The sequence below is a fragment of the Taudactylus pleione genome, unplaced genomic scaffold (genome assembly GCF_031769625.1).
Source record: "Taudactylus pleione unplaced genomic scaffold, aTauple2 ptg000140l, whole genome shotgun sequence".
NCBI lineage: Eukaryota > Metazoa > Chordata > Amphibia > Anura > Myobatrachidae > Taudactylus > Taudactylus pleione.
In genome coordinates, this window is record NW_028284542.1 from 212,341 (window position 1) to 234,084 (window position 21,744).

A 21,744-nucleotide genomic window follows, 5' to 3' on the forward strand; every position below is an offset into this window, starting at 1 on the left:
GATCTCATCTTGGCAGTCTCATAACTTATGTAAGTGAATCTCGTTCTTTGTTTTTCTCCATTTTATTTGATAGGTAATCTATTTGCATAATCATATCTGGGCAGCATGGATGGTGTAATGGTTAGCTTTACTTCCTCACAGCACTGAGGTCTAGGGTTCGATCCATCCCAAGGCCCTGTGTGGAGTTTGTATATTCTCACCTTGCTTGGGAGAGTTTCCACCACATTCTCTCTGCAAAGCGCTTTGGAATATGTGTGCGCTTTTTAAATAACTGATAATAAATAAGTTAGGTGTATTGATTAGGGATAGGGGAGAAATACTCACCCAAATGCCAGAGGATTGGAGTTGTTAACCAAATAGTCACAGTCACATGACTGCTGGGACCCGGAAGACCCGGCTGGAGCCGCTGCAGCAGTCTGGAGCAGGTAAGTCATGATGGGCCACCAGGGATGTATGTCTACATAGTCACCATTGACATGCTCAGGATTTGGGATATCTACAGAGCAGATAGCAGGGTGGCCTAGGGTTCATATTTGATGCATTATGAAGGCCCCTAAAATCAGTAAAAGCTGCATCTAGGAGGAAGGTGCTTCAAGCAGTGGCCACCAAAAGCCCTTCCTTCCCTATGTGAGGAATTTGGTACATATCCAGAGTAATGTCTTTGTTCTTAATATGGCTGAAAGGTGTTGACAACAAGGCAGACAAACCATCCCTGGTGGTTTAGTGGTAACGTAACCTGGTGCGGTGTGTCTGGCAGCTCCAGCGATGTCTTCCAGGTCCAGCGGTCACTGATGAGGACTTCTGGTGGACCCAGTGATGCTTCCTGTGGGGTATCACTAACCTTAACTCTCCTCCTAGTACCTATCCCGGTCCGTGCAGAATGTCGCCGTTTCACATCTTGATATTGTGAATGTGTCGACATTCTCCACATTCCGACATGTTCAGCTGATTAGTATTTTGATATTTTTTCATTTGATTAGTAGTAGTAGAAAACCCCTCCACCTCCCGGAGTGTCTCCACTGACAGCACAGCGGTGCGCTTTGGGTGAGTCCCTTCTGTACTGTCTACAGGGATTCCTCCCGACTCTTCTGGGCTATGATTGTTCTCGAGGGAATCGGTACGGGATGCCGAGAGTCGGGTTCCCGGATGTCAGAATCCCAACCCTGCATCCTGACAGGACTAGCATACCGACACTTGTTTGGTATGCTAACGCCCCTACCCTAACCCTTCCTCTTTTTTTGCCTAACCCTAACCTCCCCCCTAGTGCCTGAACCTAACCCTCCTCCGCCCACCCTGCTACTTACATTCGGTATCCCGGCGGTCAGGATATCTGCGCCGGGATTGTGATAGGCGTCGGGAATACGGCGACGGTAATATCAGTGCCGGCATTGTGGCCACCGGGATACTGATTGTATCCCCTCTCGGGGAGCGGAACCTGTATTGTATCCAAAGAAAGTTGTCCGTGCCCTCACTGACACCTGTGAATTTAGGGGAAAAAGAACAAACCGTACTTGACCCATTTTGGGTGGTCAATGTTTTTTTGTTTAATATCTCTTCAACCTGTCCCCTAATCGTTATGTCCATGGACCCAGTAGCGTTCGGTATTTCCTTGAAATCTGCTTGGCCGATGACTGACTGGAGGAGAGAGAAGTAATGACAAAAAAAAAAATCAGATTTTTATGAAGAATTTAATAGACATTTTGTTACTATTAGTGTTGATCAAAGACTGGGTATTGTGGAGGGATACAGTATACATACTGTATATAGGTAACTTGGTTATATTGCGCTTTACATGACCATCATGCTCTTTCTCACCAGTTGCCTTGTTAGGAGTCAGAGCAAATTACTCTTAACTTTTTTGGTGTGTATGAGATCCAATATCAGGGCAGTGTCTTAAAGACGAGTGGTAGTAGACTGTAAGTGTTTTTTGGTGGGGGGGGGGGTGACTTGCTGAATATTTCAGTATTTGGGGTTGAACTTTATCATTACTGACCATCCCTGCAGCTCGTCATCAGCAAGGAAGTGAGAACTTAACTAAAAAAACAAAAAATAACTGACCTTGTGTTCTCTCGTCCTTAGGTCCTTATAAAGCCAAAGCCGGTCACTTTCCAGACCGCCGTCATGAGCGAGCAAACCAGACAGCTGGTTACAGAAACTCTGCAGCAGGCCTCCCGGGTGGTGGAGACCACAAGTGCCACCATCCAGGAAGTGAAAGAAGACGCAGAGAGCAGTTCCTCTTCCACCGAATCCTCGCAAAGCTCCCAAGGTGCCACAGTCTACATGTCAAGTTATGCTCAGGTTTTATATATACAATACACAACCGAAAGCCCCCGGTAACGCTATTACTTGTTTGTTGGCGTTTGTCAACATTAGTAGATGGTGGATCCATTAGATCTTGTATGTTTTCTTCTTCTTTATCTTAGATTCCCAACCCGTGGTTCACGTCATTGCGTCACGGGGTCAAGACTGGTCGGAACATGAAATCGCCATGGACACCACGCCTACAATAATATACCAAGACATAGCGGGAGAGTCTCAGTCTGCCACGTCCACCATCAAGGCCCTGATGGAGCTCCAGCAGACGTGCGGTACGTACAGCTCGGCGGCATGCGGCAGGCAATCAATGGCGGGTACAAAAAATTTAGCAATGCTACGGGTGATGTGCGTCACATCTTCAGTGACCTGTGCAAAGTCTTGGGACCGGCCGTCTGTTTTCAGTGAGATTTTTTTCCCCCCCTGGTATACATAACATAGAGGACTGGGCACCTCCTGACGTCAGGGGTATATTACCCATTGCCTGCTTCACCTCATAAGTTATAGATCCACATTCTGTACGGCTCTATCGCCCTTTCCATACATCTGCCATTCTTTCACATTCACCAGTGGGCAGAGGCTTACACTTCTACAACATACTGGAACCCTACAGCTGGTCTATGCCACCCATATAGGGGGTACCCGAGCTTTATGAAGAAGGTGACAGCGGTGCACACCTAGCGCCCAGGTTGAAAGCTAGGCCGGTATCCACGTGTCTCCAGTGTTCTCGCTGCTGTGGAAGTTGCTGGCGGTGGGCATCGCATGGGTGATCACTTGCGTATCGCTTCTAAAGGAGTCGCCCACTTCTTCCCAGCTACCTCTAGAAAGTTCCTTAGTAAGGTATTTCTTCTCTGATTCCCAGCAGGCCTGTAGCCAGCCTCTGAGTCCACATTGTCTGATACGGAGGTCTGAGCCTATCATAAGCCATTCACTCAGCTGGCGCAAGGTGTGTGCGTCATGTGCCAAACTTAGTGGCTGCAGTAGTGAGTACACTGAGGGCCTGGGGAGAAGGATTCCGTGAAAAACCAAATTGGTTCTAAATTTTGCCATCGGGGTAAAATATGGCACATGAAAAGGTGCCCTCTATCCCATCGCACGGCCGCCACGCTCGCCTGATCTTACACCGTGGAATTTTTGGCTGTTGGGTTCCCTTAAGGCTAATGTCTAACGGGAACAGTCGCCAACCTGGCTCTCTCAAAGGACAACTGAATACAGCACAAGCAGAACTATCCTTTAGCCGTAAATGTGACCACATTGAGCGCTAATTGAACGTGTTAGTGTATGATACAGGGTGGATGTATTTGCATAAATGAATAAAAAACAAACAAAAAAAACCACACAAACAGGCACCAATATAAAAAAAAACATATTGCTAAAAAGATGTATGAAGAAATAGAGGGGAGACGGAGAAGGGATAGGGAAGAGAGGTGGGGTTTGGGTAAGCAAAGTGGTAAAATACACAAATAGCCAATGTTTTTAGCGCTTTTGTGCAAAGTTAGAGCGTGGGAAAACTTGGCCGGTGTTTAGTGCGTAAGGTATTGGCCGTTCTTATTGGTGACTCACTGTCCCTATCATTACCCTACCTTCAAGGCTCCTGCCGCACTGTGCCTTCTCTGTAACGTTAGTGACTCGCTGCGGCTCCAGATAACGTCAGAGGTCGGCGGTCTCTTCTGCGTCTTGTCCCGTCTGTAGTGGAGATGTGGACTTTTGTTGCTTTGTGTAAACACCAACGTTGAAAAAGCATCCGCAGTGGCACGAAACGCCGAGTATACTACTGCGCCTAAGTGTTTGTATAGAAACTCATTCGGCTACTTACAGTAATAATGTAGGGAGTTATTTTACCATGACTAGTTATATAATGCACAAGCTTTGACACATTAAAGACTATACATTAGTAACGGAAACGTATGTGCGACTGGCGGATGCTCCATTTTTATCCAATTTTTGCTAGTCATAATATTATCAGCCAGTTTTTATAAAGCACCAACAATTTACACAGTGCTGTGTACACAGACAGCACCAACAAAGAACATACTAATGATATGACGTGTGTCCTGCTACTTAGTACTGTGGGGTCTAGTTACTAAACAGTGTTAGGAGACAGAGTGAAAAGTGATAAGGTGCCAGCCAATCAGCTCCCAACTGTCATCCCACAGGCTGTGTTTGAAAAATGACAGTTGGGAGCTGATTGGCTGGTACCTTATCACTTTTCACTCTGTCTCATAACACCGCTTAGTAACTAAACCCCACAAGATGGATGCAAGTAGGATGAACCTGTAACGAATAGATAATGTAAAGGGGACAGCCTGCCAGGGATCCAGGGTAACCCTCTCTGAAATTGAACTTTTCGCCACGTGATTGTTTGGAAACTGAGTGAAGAGAGAGGGAAAGTCCTGGAGATGTGTGAGGAGGTAACCATAGTAACGGATAACCTTATGCCTTATAGAGAGAGAAAGTCCTATAGGTGTGTGAGGAGGTAACCATAGTAACGGATGACCTTAAACTCATATAGAGAGGGATAGTCCTGTAGATGTGTAAGAAGGTAACCATAGTAACGGATGACCTTACACTCATATAGAGAGGGAATGCCCTGTAGCTGTGTGAGGAGGTAACCATAGTAACTGATGACCTTATGCCTTATAGAGAGAGAAAGTCCTATAGGTGTGTGAGGAGGTAACCATAGTAACGGATGACCTTACGCTTCTATAGAGAAGGATAGTCCTGTAGATGTGTGAGGCGGTAACCATAGTAACGGATGACCTTGTGCTTCTATAGAGAAGGATAGTCCTGTAGATGTGAGGAGGTAACCATAGTAACGGATGACCTTATCCTTATAAAGAGAGGGAAAGTCCTGTAGATGTGTGAGGAGGTAACCATAGTAACTGATGACCTTATGCCTTATAGAGAGAGAAAGTCCTATAGGTGTGTGAGGAGGTAACCATAGTAACGGATGACCTTAAACTCATATAGAGAGGGATAGTCCTGTAGATGTGTGAGGAGGTAACCATAGTAACGGATGACCTTATGCCTTATAGAGAGAGAAAGTCCTATAGGTGTGTGAGGAGGTAACCATAGTAACGGATGACCTTACGCTTCTATAGAGAAGGATAGTCCTGTAGATGTGTGAGGCGGTAACCATAGTAACGGATGACCTTATGCTTCTATAGAGAAGGATAGTCCTGTAGATGTGAGGAGGTAACCATAGTAACGGATGACCTTATCCTTATAAAGAGAGGGAAAGTCCTGTAGATGTGTGAGGAGGTAACCATAGTAACTGATGACCTTATGCCTTATAGAGAGAGAAAGTCCTATAGGTGTGTGAGGAGGTAACCATAGTAACGGATGACCTTAAACTCATATAGAGAGGGATAGTCCTGTAGATGTGTGAGGAGGTAACCATAGTAACGGATGACCTTATCCTTATATAGAGAGGGAAAGTCTTGGAGATGTGTAAGAAGGTAACCATAGTAACGGATGCGCTTACACTAATATAGAGAGGGAATGCCCTGTAGCTGTGTGAGGAGGTAACCATAGTAACCGATGACCTTATGCCTTATAGAGAGAGAAAGTCCTATAGGTGTGTGAGGAGGTAACCATAGTAACGGATGACCTTACGCTTCTATAGAGAAGGATAGTCCTGTAGATGTGTGAGGCGGTAACCATAGTAACGGATGACCTTATGCTTCTATAGAGAAGGATAGTCCTGTAGATGTGAGGAGGTAACCATAGTAACGGATGACCTTATCCTTATAAAGAGAGGGAAAGTCCTGTAGATGTGTGAGGAGGTAACCATAGTAACGGATGACCTTATGCCTTATATAGAGGAGGCTAGTCCTGTAGATGTGTGAGGAGGTAACCATAGTAATGGTTGACCTTACGCCTTATATATAGAGAGAGAAAGTCCTATAGGTGTTTGAGGAGGTAACCATAGTAACGGATGACCTTATGCTAATATGTAGATTTATCTGCATCTGAACTCAGTTTATACCTATTCGATGACCCCATATACAGAAACTGATATGTCTACGTCATCCGCTTGGGGGACGCTGGACCTTTGGTGATCTAGAAGCCTCAGCCTGTAGTCTGGCACGCAGATTAAAATCTACAAGGAGGGCCTGATTCCTCAGTAGGATTCATGTAAAAGCGCGGATGTTATCTGATCACTTTCTCTGACACATCTATCCGATTTACAGGTGCTCAACTCCAAATTAACTGATTATATATAAATAAATACATTTTTGCAATGAATAGAGGTTTTTGGCATAATCTTGGCCAAGGTTATGGGCCTACCCACCGCATCCGGGTAACCTCTGTCCTTAGTATGTTAGGTCCCTAACATACTAAGATTCAGATCCAGAGCGCAGGACATCCCCAAACCTGCCCAGCTAAACCGCCCCAGGGAACTGCCATAGCAAGAAAAGATCTGAATCTTAATATGTTAGGGACCTACCCGACAGAGGTTACCCGGATGCAGTGGGTAGGCCCATAACCTTGGCCAAGATTATGCCAAAAACCTCTATTCATTGCACCTCTATATATATATATATATATATATATATATATATATATATATATATATATATATACATATATATATATATATATATGTCAGGTCCATAAATATTGGGACATTGACAGAATTTTCATATTTTGGCAGATTTAATTTGAGGGTAATTACATCCAAATCAGGTGAACGGTGTAGGAATTACAATGGTTTCTGTATGTGCCTCCCACTTTTTAAGGGGCAAAAAGTAATGGGACAAACTAAACAATCCTAAATCTAACTTTCACTTTTTAATACTTTGTTGCAAATCCTTTGCAGGCAATTACAGCCTGAAGTCTGGAACGCATAGACATCACCAGACGCTGGGTTTCATCCCTGGTGATGCTCTGCCAGGCCTCTACTGCAAATGTCTTCAGTTCCTGCTTGTTCTTGGGGCATTTTCCCTTCAGTTTTGTCTTCATCAAGTGAAATGCATGCTCAATCGGATTCAGGTCAGGGGATTGACTTGGCCATTGCATAACATTCCACTTTTTAGCCTTAAAAAACTCTTTGGTTGCTTTTGCAGTATGCTTCAGGTCATTGTCCATCTGCACTGTGAAGTGCCGTCCAATGAGTTCTGAAGCATTTGACTGAATATGAGCATATAATATTGCCCGAAACACTTCAGAATTCATTCTGCTGCTTTTGTCAGCAGTCACATCATCAATAAATACAAGGGAACCAGTTCCATTGGCAGCCATACATGCCCACGCCATGACATTACCACCACCATGCTTCACTGATGAGGTGGTATGTTTTGGATCATGAGCAGTTCCTTTCCTTCTCTTATCTTCCCATCACTCTGGTACAAGTTGATCTTTGTCTCATCTGTCCATAGGATGTTGTTCCAGAACTGTAATGGCTTTTTTAGATGTTTGGCAAACTCTAATCTGGTCTTCCTGTTTTTGTGGCTCACCAATGGTTTGCATCTTGTGGTGAACCCTCTATATTCACTCTTGTGAAGTCTTCTCTTGATTGTTGACTTTGACACATATACATCTACCTTCTGTAGAGTGTTCTTGATTTGGCCTGTTGTGAAGGGGTTTTTCTTCACCAAGGAAATAATTCTTTTGTCATCCACCACAGTTGTTTTCCGTGGTCTTCCGGGTCTTTTGGTGTTGCTGATCTCTCCGGTGCGTTCTTTCTTTTTAAGAATGTTCCAAACAGTTGATTTGGCCACACCTAATGTTTTTGCTATCTCTCGGATGGGTTTGTTTTGATTTTTCAGCCTAATGATGGCTTGCTTCATTGATAGTGACAGCTCTTTGGATCTCATATTGAGAGTTGACAGCAACTGATTCCAAATGCAAATGTGACACCTAGAATCAACTCCAGACCTTTTACCTGCTTAATTGATAATGAAATAACAAGGGAATAGCCCACACCTGTCCATGAAATAGCTTTTGAGTTGATTGAGTCCCATTACTTTTGGCCCCTTAAAAAGTGGGAGGCACATATTGAAACTGTTGTAATTCCTACACCGTTCACCCGATTTGGATGTAATTACCCTCAAATTAAATCTGAAAGTCTGCAATTAAAGCACATCTTGTTTGTTTCATTTCAAAACCAATGCGGTGGTGAATAGAGGCCAAAATCTGAAAATTCTGTCAATGTCCCAATATTTATGGACCTGACTGTGTGTGTGTATGTATGTGTATATATATATATATATATATATATATATATATATATATATATATATATATACACATACAATGTGTGTGTGATGTGTTCAAGGTGTGCAGTCTGAGGCCCACTTCCTATATAACATCGATCCGATTTGTCTAGATGGGAGCGTCTTTCAACCAACGTCCGCAATCGTTCCTGGCGTGCAGTCTAAGATGGGTCGCCCAATTTGGACGGCTCATTTGCACTCAGCATGTTATGGGCAAAGTCCCGCTACTAATGATGACGAGACAAAGTTGAGCTAAACTAGCTTGGGTTAAATCGTTGATGCTGTCTGTTAGATCTGGAGAGAGATCAAGATGGAATCTTGGACGCCTACAATTACCAACACGGAGTGACACGAGTTCATGGTTCCCTGCGGACATCAAGAAATGCGTATCTGTATGTTCTGATCTGGCCAGGTCCCAGATCATGAATGTCATTTCTTACCTGGGAGGTTGGTTGAAGGTGCTATCCCCCGATCTCACTCCAGGAAGACTTGTAGAGTAGTTTGAGTCTTCATTCTTGAAAGGTTCCGACCTCAGCTCTCTGTTCTTTCAGAGGAAAGTGAAGTTTTTGCTGCAGGGAGTGTTGCATATGTATTAAGTACATACTAGTATTGACAGCTCTGCAACATTCTCCCTTCGAGCGCGCAAATTCAACCAAACGTGATAACCAGGCTTCTCTGTAATCAAGATTTTGGGATCCCTTCTTTCTGAGGACTTTGTGCACTTGTTGAATGGGTCCTGGAGACTTATGGGCAATAGGACATTGGATCTTAGCCATGGTCTCAGGTGACTGGCCAGGATTAAAGTAGACAATTGCCAGATGGATTACTTCAGCAATTTGTCACACTTCCATTGGAGCGAGAAACCAGACATTGAACCCATCAGATCAGAGAGCGACATGGAACCTCGGCTGGGCACCCAGCTGGGCCGCGGTTCATACGTTTTCGGAATTATACAGGTTTAATGTTTTTACGTCCTTATATACTATTCTGGGAGGTCTCCAAGGTCCACAGTCTCCAAAGGAGACAGAGAAAGCGGGATTGTTGTACTTAGGTTAACGCCTCTTCTCTGCATCCATTGGGAGACACTGCTGTGCTCCCACCCTTGTATGAACTTTTTTTTGGTTTTCCCAAAAAAATAAGTTTTACGTCCCCTCTTTTGTTTGTTAGAGTCTCCACTATCCTGTTGGGTTTGCATAGTAAATAATAGACTTTATATAAAAGGTAGGAGAAACCGACTTAATGCAGATTTTAAATTAAGTGCCAAACTTCAACCTGAAGCTCAATACCCCCAAAGTCCAGTGTCCCGCTATGGAGTTCTAGAAAAGGATTTAATGTAAGTATCTCCGTAACTGATTTCCAACTCTCCTGTCCTGAGGATCTCGCTCCCTTTTTACGTAATATTTTTAATATATTTTTTCTGAAATCTTTTTTTTTTTTTTTTTTTCTGCTGCTTTTTGTAATGATCATTTAGCATTGGTTCAGGTTAATGGTAGCTCGCCGTTCTAGTACTAGCCATGGTCAGTCAGTGGCTCATTTATATAATTGCCCTTTTTATTCTTCAGTGAAAGAGAGAGCGGACCTTAAACCCCGCCAGCCGACCATTGACCTCAGTCAGATGGCTGTTCCTATCCAGATGGCCCCAAATAAACGTCAGGCTGAAAGTGCTTCCATTGCTGTGGTGGAGTCAGAATTGGTTGCAGAATACATATCTACAGGTAGGGGGCGTAACATAAGCCAGTCATTTATAAAATGGGGTACGGAAGCAGAGAGAGACCAATAGGGTGTCCACAAAACTTTCATGATTTATGTGGCGGTGACCAGGATAACCTACTGAGCGAGAGTTTGCTCCGCAGGACCTGTGGCTAGGGCCTCATACTTACAGGACGTATTGTAAAACCTTTACTGCACCGTCGGAGGCTGTTAAACACCCACTTGATGCATATCAGTAGCCTAAAACAATAATGGGAGTGAATGAACCTACACACACACACACACACACACACACACACACACACGGCCTGAGTCGGCACAGATCGCAACTGCGTATTCTGCTCGAGCGACTGTTAGCCCTTGCACATGCGTACAAACTGCACTACGATTACGGACACACACAGCAATCCATCACAGAGTGAGTAACAGGCTGTGAGCGTTTAGGGGGTGGTGTCGGGCGAATGGTTGGAAAAACACAGGCGGGCCTGTTCGCTTGGACACTGTTGCATGGGCATGCATAAATTAGCCACTGCAATGGCATATACGCAGCTTGTGTACTCACTGCTTGCAACAAGACTTTCAGCTTCTGAAACAGGTCAGACCTGATGTAAATGTGCGCAAGGGGCCGATGTGCGTCGATGGTATCGATGTTTACGCAGAAGTGTGAGGTTGTGCGGATGTGAGAAAGCAGAAGTGAGCGCCTTTATGCTGGCGGAGCTGTGGCAGACGTTACCTTATTTTCGCAGCTGCGTTCGCAATTGCCATCCATGCTGAATCAGGCACCGAGTGTGAACCACATTTACATTGTGTCAGGCTGGACAATGTTTGCTGTGCTCAGGAGCAGACCTAAGTAGGTGAGGAGGCGGTACTGCGGAGGTGAGGAGGCGGTCCTGCGGAGGTGAGGAGGCGGTCCTGCGGAGATCAATGGAAGCGTTAGAGCACTATACTTCAGGCAGGTTAATGAAGGCGCTTATAAGGCTCTGTCACAATGGAGACAAAGTACAAGGTCACTTCCATGTGACTCTTGTTTGTGGTTGGTAGATATGGGCCCCATACATCTGCGATGGATTGCCGCGATGCTTTAACTTGGCATCACAGGATCGCAGAAATCCAACATGTTGGATTTCGGCGATTTGACGATCGCGATCAAAAAATTATCGCAATCGTCAAATCGGGGACATTTAAATGTCAAATGTCTGCGATCCGGCGACTTATAATGCTGGGATAACGCAGGGTCTATGGGCCTGATTCAGACCCGCTCGTGAGCGGGTCGATAGTGCGCATGCGCACGATGGAGGCGGCTCTGTCGTGCGCATGCGTGAGACCCGAATAACGACGGCCAAGCCGTCGTTATGGGTCTCGCACCAAAGAGGGCATGCTGTCGATGGTGATTGACAGCACGCCCCCTTTGGTGGGCGTGCCGGGGGCGTGGCTGCCCAGACGGAGGCGTTCCCATGGGAACGCCTACCGTCTGGGGCCGGCCCCACTGACATCACTAGTGATGTCAGTGGGAGTGCTTTTGGCTCTGATAGAGCCAAAATCACTCCAGGGCTTGCGACAGCGAGACCCTACCACAGGGTCTCGTCGCAAGCCCGATGGTCGCGATGGTCTTGACCATCGCGACCATCATTTTGGCCGCTCGCTATAGCTGTGGGTGGTCACCCACAGCTATGCAAGCGGCCAGGAGGCCGCTCCAAAAAGGAGGCGGTACGGCCCTGATTCAGAGCGAGCGCTCTGTCAGAGCGTCCGGCTCTGAATCGGGGCCTATGTCCACAACAGAACCAAATTCAATAGATTCAATATGGAGCATGTTTGTCAATGTGGTTGGAAGCCAACTACAGATGGCTCCTATCGGCTCGTCCTGGTCACACTAACCGTCCCCGGCGACAATGGGGGAGAGGTATCAAGTCTTGGAGAGAGATAGCGTTGAATAGTTGTCCAAAGTAACTAACTTCTAATAGTCACTTCATAGACTTTACTAGATTGTCTGCTTTGGGCAACTTCTCCACTTTTTCTCTCTCCAAGGCTTGGTACGTCTCCCCCTGTATCCCTTACAATTAGGCCACGCGTGTATGTGCATGGACAGATTTTATTACAATTGTGTAGCCTGTGTCTGGCCGGTGTTGCCTCACATGTAGTCTACAGAAGGAAGCTGATCAGGCCACGGATGGATGACTGAACTGGTCCTTGTGCTGAATGTGTGGACTTTGGATTCACGTTGTACGCTATCTAGGTAGCCGATTGTTACCACCCCCTGAATCGTGGCCTGACCACATGACCCTATCACAGAACAGTTCTATGGTATTTAAATGGTCACAATAAATCTTCTAGAACCTACTGATATAATACTCGTTATCTAATTCTCTACAGGAAATATAATAATGGATAAGTTCTGGTGTGCATTATCACTACTGCATATGGGGACATATACTGAGAGCTCCATAACACAAGAGGAGCGTCCCTATGTAGTGATCTATATATACCATAGTTGCCTACCTTTGCTGTCTCTTCCCCGGGAGGAGAGGCAGGTCGGCGGGGCCTGACAAGTCACGTCATTAAGCCCCACCCCCTCATGGTAAAATGCCTGCGATTGGCTTAAATTTAAATAGGGGCGCAGCCCCTTGCACGGACACCCGCGTTCGCCACGGAAATTCTCCTATGAAGTGGGCAGAATGCGGGAGAAATGCCTACCCTTCCGGGGGTGCGGGGGGTTACCAGAAAAACCGCAAAAACCGGGAGGGTATGCATGTATGATATATACTGACTAACTGTATGTACTAAATTATAACCAGGGTACAGAACTTTTGTGCAGATATATAGAATAATAGGGCTGATAATTGTATACAGATCAGGAGGCGTGCTGGTTGGCTATGCATACAGAATAAGAACGAGCACTAAGGGCCTCATTTATCAACGGGTTTTATCATACGCAACAAGCTTTAAAAGTCGTTGCGTATGATAACTGTGCTCCAGCCAATCAGCTTCTAACTGTCATCTGTTTGAAAATTGACAGTTGGGAGCTGATTGGCTGGAGCACCATTCTCATACGCAACAAGTTTTGAAACTCCGTTGCGCATGATAAAACTCAGTGATAAATAGGCCCCTAAGGGCCGTATTCTATTAGTTTCGCGTACGCGATAAAGTTTTGCATGCCGGACTTTTCGTCTACATTGCGTATTTTAGCCGCGGAAACTTATCGTGCGCGTACTCTCTATTCGTCCTATTCAATTCCAAAAGATGCAAAAACAGTGACACGTCAGAACAGGTGAAAAGTGGTGACAGAATCGGGGAAATCAGCCTGAATCCCCCCAAAAGATACAGAAACATTGGGGATCAATGTAGGAGTGGCCGATTAGCCCTAATACTACTGTTAGGGGTACTTAAGTTCGCACAATTGCCTCTAATTAGCGTCTATGCACAAGTGGTGAAGAATGGCATAGAGCAATATTTTGGGGGGAAAGTAAGTAGTCCTGGCAAATTTGGGGTACCTGAAAATAGGTGCAAGGATCTTTCAATGTCTCTAAAGTGCAGTTTTAATAAATACGAATTTCCAACCCCATAAAAGCACCTGCAATCCCCAAAATACTTGGCCCCTTCTTAGTGCACCCCCAGAACCTTATTTTGCTATTATGTGAACTTGCCCCCCCCCCCACTTTGTGCATTTTCGCCCCCAAATTCAAAGTACTTTTTAGGGGCGTTAAGTTTTTTTGTTTAGGAATTTTTTGACGCAGTTGTCCTTTAGGGGGCTGTCCCAAGGGTTCTGAGTGGTTTCCCCACCTTTGCACCCCAAAACAAAAATGTACCACTTCTTTTCTCCCGCTGTTCAGAGGCGAATTTTTTTCGCCTATTACATTGCATTGACTTTCCGCGTACGCGAAAATTGGATGGAATCGAATACGGAGATAAGTTTCCGACTGGCGAAAAGTCGAAATCGGCGATACTTTTTCGCAGATCTCGGCTTTTCGCTGCAAATTGAATACGGCCCTAAGTGTTACATTCATCAGGTCCATGTTTTCTCTCGACTTTCTTGGCAGTTGTACTTCTACCATGATTCCTCCCAGTGTTCATGTAACCCTACGTTTTATTCATTCCTGATCTTTGTTTCCACGATTTATCATCAGCACTGCAAACCCTCCCCAGTCAGTAGCCACATGGGCTACCAGCCATCTCTAGGAGCTCTCTTATTTGTCCTCCAGCCAAGGGGGGCCACAGGCATCCCAGGTTAAGCACCACCCATTGGGGAAGCACATGACTACATTAGCCCCAGCCAGGTAGTTTGGATTTTTCTAGTCTTTTTAATTTCTTTGTGCATCATTTACTAACTGTGCTAAATCATGTTACTGAGAATGACCTATTAAGTTTCTTCTATGTTAGGCCTCTTTGAAAGGGCGTTCTGTAAAACCAGATCTCTCCTATGCACAACCAGTGCCTCTGTGATGTGCACTTTATAATACACTCTACCCCTTATCTAGTGACCTAAAGGGGTATGGCTATAGGTTAAATTCACGTAAAGAGGTTTAACGTTCTGTTTCTACCCCATGTATAGCTGCAGAGATCTAGACTTTGTGACACCTACGCAAGTAAAACATTTAATTGAATTTACCCCCATTCCCGTAACTAAAGGATCTGGTTTGGTCGCATTTCCTGGAATCCTCACAATTCGAGAAACAATAACCCCCAAGCGCTTTTTCCAGACTGACAGCCGAGGCTTAACTTAAACTAAACTCCGAATTCTCATGGGTTTGACTGTACAGGGGGTGACTGTAGTGCGGTCCTCACTGTTCTTGGCTTGTCAGGGATCTGGGGTTATAGTGAACATCTTATATTTGGTAATGTTTAATTAAAATGATTTGGTTTTGTTTTCAGTGGTTTGGCAATGTCACTTTCCTTCCAGTAATCCATGTAAGACTTTTTGCATAAAGAAAATCCCACATGAATCCCCTGTGTAAGCGCGTTTTACGTGCAATAGTTCAGACCTTCCCAGTTCCAGTAACTGGTGTGACTGGGAGCGACCTCTCCCCGATCTGATGCCTGTGGTCACATCTCTTCTAAATTGCTTCTGAGGTTGATGTGGGGACATAATGAGATTTATGGCTCATTTCTCACTGGTAGCTTATTAAATTCTGAGTAGGTGAATAAGTTAAAGTAAATATATAGCATTTAAACTCCTTAAAGGGCAGAATTCTTAGGGCCGTATTCAGTTAGGTGCAAAAAGCCAGTTTCTGCGGAAACGTCTCGCCGGTGACGTCATTTCGCCAGGCGAAAACTTTTCCCCGTATTCAATTTGGAAGACTTTAAGCCGGTGCGGAAAGTCAATGCATTGGAATAGGCGAAAAAGTTTCACCTATGAAATCTATGGGGAAAAAAGGGAAGAATTGGGGTTTTGGGGTGCAAACTTGCGACAACCACCCTGCACCCTTGGGACAGCCCCCCCCCCAAAGGTAAACTGTGTGTAAACAAAAAAAAAACCTTAACACCCCATAAGAGTACTTTCATTTTGGGGGTGGAAAAAACAAATTTGGGGGACAAACTTAAAAACTAGCTAAATAGACTCCAGGGGGGTCCCCAAGTATGCCCCAGGTGTTTTTAAGATTGCAGGTGTTTGCGGCAGGTGGATTTTTCAGGTTTTTTAAAAATTCACTTTAGCAACTTCAAAATATGCTAGCACCCATTTTTATGTACCCCAAATTTGCTGGGACTAGTTATTTTCTGCAAAAAACCTGCTAAATGCTAATCTTCACCACTTCTATGAAGACGCTAATTAGCAGTTATTGAGAGCATTTAAGTACCCCAAATACCTTTAGCAGGGCTATCCGGGGGTATCTATAGGGAACGGTTCGATTCCCGTCAGCGGCAGCCCAACAGGAGCAGAGTGCGACGCAGCGGAAGCCCGACAGCGCTGGAAATCCCGATCATGGATAGGTAAGTATCCACTAACCTAACCCCCCTAACCCTCCTTAGGGGTGCCTAACCCTAACCACCCCCTTCCCCGCTACCTAAACCTAAGTCCCCCAGGGGGGTGCCTAAACCTGTCCCCCCTCGGGGGTGCCTAACCCTAACTCTCCCTCCCCCTAGCCTAACCCTCCCGGGGGGGTCTAACCCTAAGTCCCCCCCCCGGGAGCCCTAAACCTAACCCCCCACCCCCTCCCCCCCCCCCCGCGCGGCTGTCCGCTCGTGGTGCCCGGCATCACTACGATCGTGATGCCAGGCGCCGGTCTCCCGGCATCGGGGAAATGCGGGCGTCTAGATGTCGGGATAAGACAGTCGGGAAGCCGGCTGCCGGTATATAGGCAGTCGGCTTCCCATCTATAGTGATCACCAATGTCAGTGCATCTTTTGGGGAGGGTGAGGCTGATTTTCCCCAAATCTGGCAGCACTTTTCGCTGATTTTGAATTCGCTGGGTTCTGTTTTCTCTGTTTTGGAATTGAATACGGGGATGAGCGCTATACTTTTTCGCATGCAAAACCAGCGATGACGGCGGAAACACCAGCATGCGACAAGCCCGGTACTTTTCGCACCTAATTGAATACGGACCTTAGTATATGGGAAAAATGGGAATTGTACATTTTCCTCTCAATGTCATACTCTTTGTAAGCGTTGATGATCCGTGTTAACCATAAATAGAGAATTTACCAGCATCTCTACATGACATGGACCTTCACGTGTGACGATATTTGGGGCCTGATTTATCAGTGATCGCAATGTTTTTAGATGCCGGGAAGCGTGGGAGTGATTCTTATATATTTTTTTTACATTTGCACATGCGTCACAGCTGCGCTTCACATACGTAGCTATTGATCAGCGACGACGGACGCAATGGGGACTTATTTGCAAAGTGAGTGACAGGTAGTGACTGTTTGGGGGAGGTAACGGGGGGCACTTAAAAAAAAAAACAAAAAAAAAACAGACATGTCGCCATTTTCTAGGCTTCTCCTGGTCAGGCACTGCAAATTAGTGCGCACTTGGACTCGTCTCAGTGTCCTAGTTGAGAAGTGCATTCAGAGACATCATAGGGTTGCTCAGAAGTTTGATAGTGCGACCGATGTTCCTGATGTTGCATCTTTTGTACAGTAGCAAAATGGTAGTTGCCTCTGAATCAGGCTCTTGAACACCATTGAGGCAGCCATTTTATTGTCTGGACCACTAATGGTTCGGCTCACAAAATGGCTGCATCTCTGTATGTAGGCTTACAGCTACACTTAATGTAGCCCATGTGATGATTTCCTCCCAATCATTTGCTATTGCCTCCTCTGGCCAGGAGTAAGTGGAACCTATCAACTTTGGCAGTTCAGCAGTATGGCCAAGTGAACCTTCCTGTCTGTTTTGTACGCTCACCTATAGGTAAAACCAGACCAGTGGCTTCCACCACCACAGTGAGTTCCGGCGACGTTCCCCTCACATCCCTGCTCCAGGTCAGTCACCCGTCACAGCACCACCAGCTGCAGGCTTCCCAGGCCTCACGTACCCTCCTCCAGCACGTCACGCAGTCTCAGAGCGCGGCACAGACGTCTGTGGTGGTTAAATCCATCCCCACTTCCTCCAGCGGGGCCTTCACCCATATTATGCAGCAGGTATGTACTACAGATGTCGGCATATTCTACCTGCATCTGTGCATGGTGGTCAGCGCGGTGGTTGCATATTTGGATGCTGCAAGATAATTGTGATTTTAAATGTTTTAAGACTGATCAATATAAAGAAGAATAGACTTGCGTTTAGGAGAATGAAAGTAGATGTATTTAGTAAAACATACAGTATTCCCTAGTGGCAAATGATGAGTAATGTCATTGTGCCCATCGACAGAGACAAAAGTGTCCAGAGCTTATATGGAGGGATTGCATTAAAACTGTAATTATGCTCAGTTGAGATAAATCTTGTCAGACTGTAGGTGGGGCTGTTTCTTCATCTTTCCCCTCCCGTTGCCATCTCTATGATCCCCTGTAATACTCCGGTATGGTTTTTTTTTTTTTTATCTCCCAGGCACTAAGCAGCCACGCCGCCTTCAAGAGAGCCGAACATTCTGAGTCTCTGACAGAGGAGGGGGAAGTGGAGGAGATGGACACGTTGGACCCCCAGACTGGGCTCTTCTACAGGTCGGCCCTGGCTCACAAGCAGCAGAAACAGATCCACTTGCACCAGGAGGGGACCCACCTGCAGGTGAAGACGGTGCAGTCCCTCCAGACCAAGCAGAAGCAGATCATCCAGCTACAGCCGGAGCAGCTTCAGCACAAGATCCAGCAGACGGCCCAGCTGTCCATCAGGCAGCAGAAAATCACGCCGCTGCAGCAGGAGCACCTCCACCAGCACACGCACCGCCACTTGCTGGTCAAAGAGAGGCCCATCCCGTCACTAGTCTCTCAGCCTCAGCAGACTGTGGTGCAGGTTCTGGCTGTGAAGACCACCCAGCAGTTGCCTAAGCTGCAGCAGGTGGCTGGGCAGCAGAAGATCTACATGCAGTCCCAGCTGTCCCAGACCCCGGTGCAGCTGCCCCTCTCCTCCGATAAGCAGCCGGTAACTCAGGTAAGCGCTCCCCGGAATTTCCCAGTTGAGGGAAACATACGGCCCGATTCTAAGTCGTATCCGCCTGCCTGTGCCGAACACTTGTCTGTAGTATCGGGGCTTACTGGGTGCACAGGATCCGGCTGATACCGGCGTGGTCCAGTCTCCGTCCGCACGGTACGAATGAGCACGGCAATCTGCTTGCGCGCCCATCTTACTCAAGGTAGACCAGTTTCATGTGTCCACATGGTCGCCAGCCAGAATTGTGGACGGAGGGATCGACCCGTCCACACTTTCATTCCCCGTCCGTGTGCCTTTTCATTGTGCGGTGCATGCGCAGTCTATGATTTTGCTTTTCGTGGCGCTTTTGCAGTTTGCAGATTTCCGCCTCTGAATCAGCCCCATAGAGTAGACCCCTAACCACCAGTTCTTAACGTACTCCGTTAATATTGTGGGGAATAGCCAATCATTGTACGTTCACAGATCTGGGACCAAAAATACTGCAAAAACAATAACTTTTATTGTACAAAAAAAGTGTAAAACAAAACCGTTTGGATGAGGTCACTGGTCACCAAGGCTGCGTGGTTATTTTTGGTACTATAAAGCTACGTTGGTTTGCATTTCTTCTTCTTTTTTTTTTTTTTTTTTTCTTTTTTACTTTAAATTTGCCTTTTTTTTAAAATAAGGGAATTCTTGAAAGTAGACGGGACGGGCGTGCCACGATTTGTGCTGTAATTGCTAAAACAGAATATTTAACCGGTAATATTTTAAAATTCCTATTAGTTATTATTATTATCCTTTTATCCTTTATATGGCGCCACAAGTGCTCCGCAGCGCTTTACAAAGTACACAAACAAATAACTTAAAGTACAAAATAGGACAACACATGGATAATAGACATTTGATACATTAGTGACCATAACACCTAGATATGCAACAGAGCATAAGCAGCCAAGTGTTAGGTGCCATGGTGGGGGGGTAAGAAGTAGGTGAAAGTAAAGTGAGGAGAAGCACAAGAGGGGAGAGGCCCTGCTCCTAAAGAACTTACATTCTAAACGGAGGGGCAGACAAACAGGGGTGACACAGATGGGGAAATGGAGGAAGGAGCATGTTGCAGCAAGTTAGGACGGGAGCTGGAAGGCTTTGATGAAGTAGTGGGTTAGGATGAGAGCTGGAAAGCATTGATGAAGTAGTGGGTTAGGATGAGAGCTGGAAGGCTTTGATGAAGTAGTGGGTTAGGATGAGAGCTGGAAAGCTGTGATGAAGTAGTGGGTTAGGATGAGAGCTGGAAAGCATTGATGAAGTAGTGGGTTAGGATGAGAGCTGGAAAGCTTTGATGAAGTAGTGGGTTAGGATGAGAGCTGGAAGGCTGTGATGAAGTAGTGGGTTAGGATGAGAGCTGGAAGGCTGTGATGAAGTAGTGGGTTAGGATGAGAGCTGGAAAGCATTGATGAAGTAGTGGGTTAGGATGAGAGCTGGAAGGCTGTGATGAAGTAGTGGGTTAGGATGAGAGCTGGAAAGCATTGATGAAGTAGTGGGTTAGGATGAGAGCTGGAAAGCATTGATGAAGTAGTGGGTTAGGATTAGAGCTGGAAAGCATTGATGAAGTAGCGGGTTAGGATGAGAGCTGGAAGGCATTGATGAAGTAGTGGGTCTTGAGAGCCCGTTTGAAGGATTGTAAAGAGGAGGAGAGTCTGATGGGGAGAGGGAGAGAGTTACAGAGGTCGGGAGCAGCACAGGCTTTTTATTAATATTATTCTGCTTTTTATAATTTGATATGTGCTAATAATAGCAAAAATTATTATGCTCTTTACACAGTCAACATAATTGTTTTACGCGGTTACAGTACAGGCAGCACAGTCATCCCTAATGCAGCAATAATTGTTCCCTACTGTAGCGCTACAAGGAAATGTCCTTCCACTAGGACTAGGTGCCGCATTAGGTTTTTATGTATTATAATTTTTTTTTTTTTTTTTAATTCTATTTTTCCTCCCTCCAGATGACACAGCCAATCGTATCACAGGGTTCAGCTGTTACCAAGATCACATTTGAAGGACATCAGCCCCCCACTGTTTCTAAGGCAACCGTTGGCGAATGTCTACCGAAGCTCACCCCCGCGGTGTCCAGCATCCTCCCCGTTGTCTCAATGGTGGAGAAGGCCTCTGTAGCGGACATATTGAAGATGTCAATGATGCAGGCCGATATAGAGCCGGATGTGGAGCCCATGATTGTGGACCCTCCATGTAAAGTTACTCCCATCATTAAACCTATGCCAGTGTTAACTGAGGCAGCTATTCCTCCCCAGGTGCAAAGGTTATCTGCCCCAAGTACAGTGACTGCTACAGTGCCGCCTCCTCCTAAATGTTTTCCAGCCCCTATAATCACGGCAACCACTTCCACGGCACTTCCCGTCCCCCTGCCGCCACCGCCCCCGCTAACTAGGAAGGTCGATGTCCCAGTTGCCAGTCAGATCATACAGATCCAGAACGTGCCACAGAAGAGAGCTGAAGAAATGCCTTCCGAAATTATTATCCAGGTAAGGCCTCTGGCTCTGTCACATACAGCAAACGTACGGGGGCCTGCTCAGGGGTAGGGTTGGGAACAGACGTACGGGACCCGCTCATGGGTAGGGGTGGGAACACACGTACGGGGCCCGCTCAGGTTTAGGGTTGGGAACAGACGTATGGGACCCGCTCAGGTTTAGGGTTGGGAACAGACGTATGGGACCCGCTCAGGAGTAGGGATTTGCAACATACGTATGGGGCCTGCTCAGGAGTAGGGGTGGGAACACGTACGGGGCCCGATCAGGAGTGGTAACTGGAAAATAAAAATTGATAGTTTCTATTTTTTTTCCTATTAATATAAAAAAAAATTTGGATCCCGGAAATGAGATGTCAGCATGGACGTAATGTTAACAGTGACCATTTTGACTCCAGTTCTATGTCGACATGTTAGTAGTTTTGTTCTAATTGTGTGTCTGACGTCATCCCTAGCGCTAACCCTCAG

General features: G+C 46.0%; 1 protein-coding gene across 5 annotated transcripts in view; it reads left to right on the forward strand.

Annotated features, from left to right (window-relative positions):
* Positions 1–21,744, forward strand: part of EMSY (EMSY transcriptional repressor, BRCA2 interacting) — a 57,824-nt gene that overhangs the window by 30,943 nt on the left and 5,137 nt on the right. For 2 of the 5 annotated variants that reach the window (XM_088473786.1, XM_088473788.1), the window contains 6 exons: positions 2,080–2,287; positions 2,424–2,588; positions 10,094–10,246; positions 17,584–17,813; positions 18,220–18,759; positions 20,738–21,274. In XM_088473786.1, the coding sequence (XP_088329912.1) occupies positions 2,080–2,287; positions 2,424–2,588; positions 10,094–10,246; positions 17,584–17,813; positions 18,220–18,759; positions 20,738–21,274 (1,833 nt within the window). The remainder of the gene's footprint in view (positions 1–2,079; positions 2,288–2,423; positions 2,589–10,093; positions 10,247–17,583; positions 17,814–18,219; positions 18,760–20,737; positions 21,275–21,744) is intronic. The other 3 variants (XM_088473787.1, XM_088473789.1, XM_088473790.1) reach the window with 2 other exon arrangements.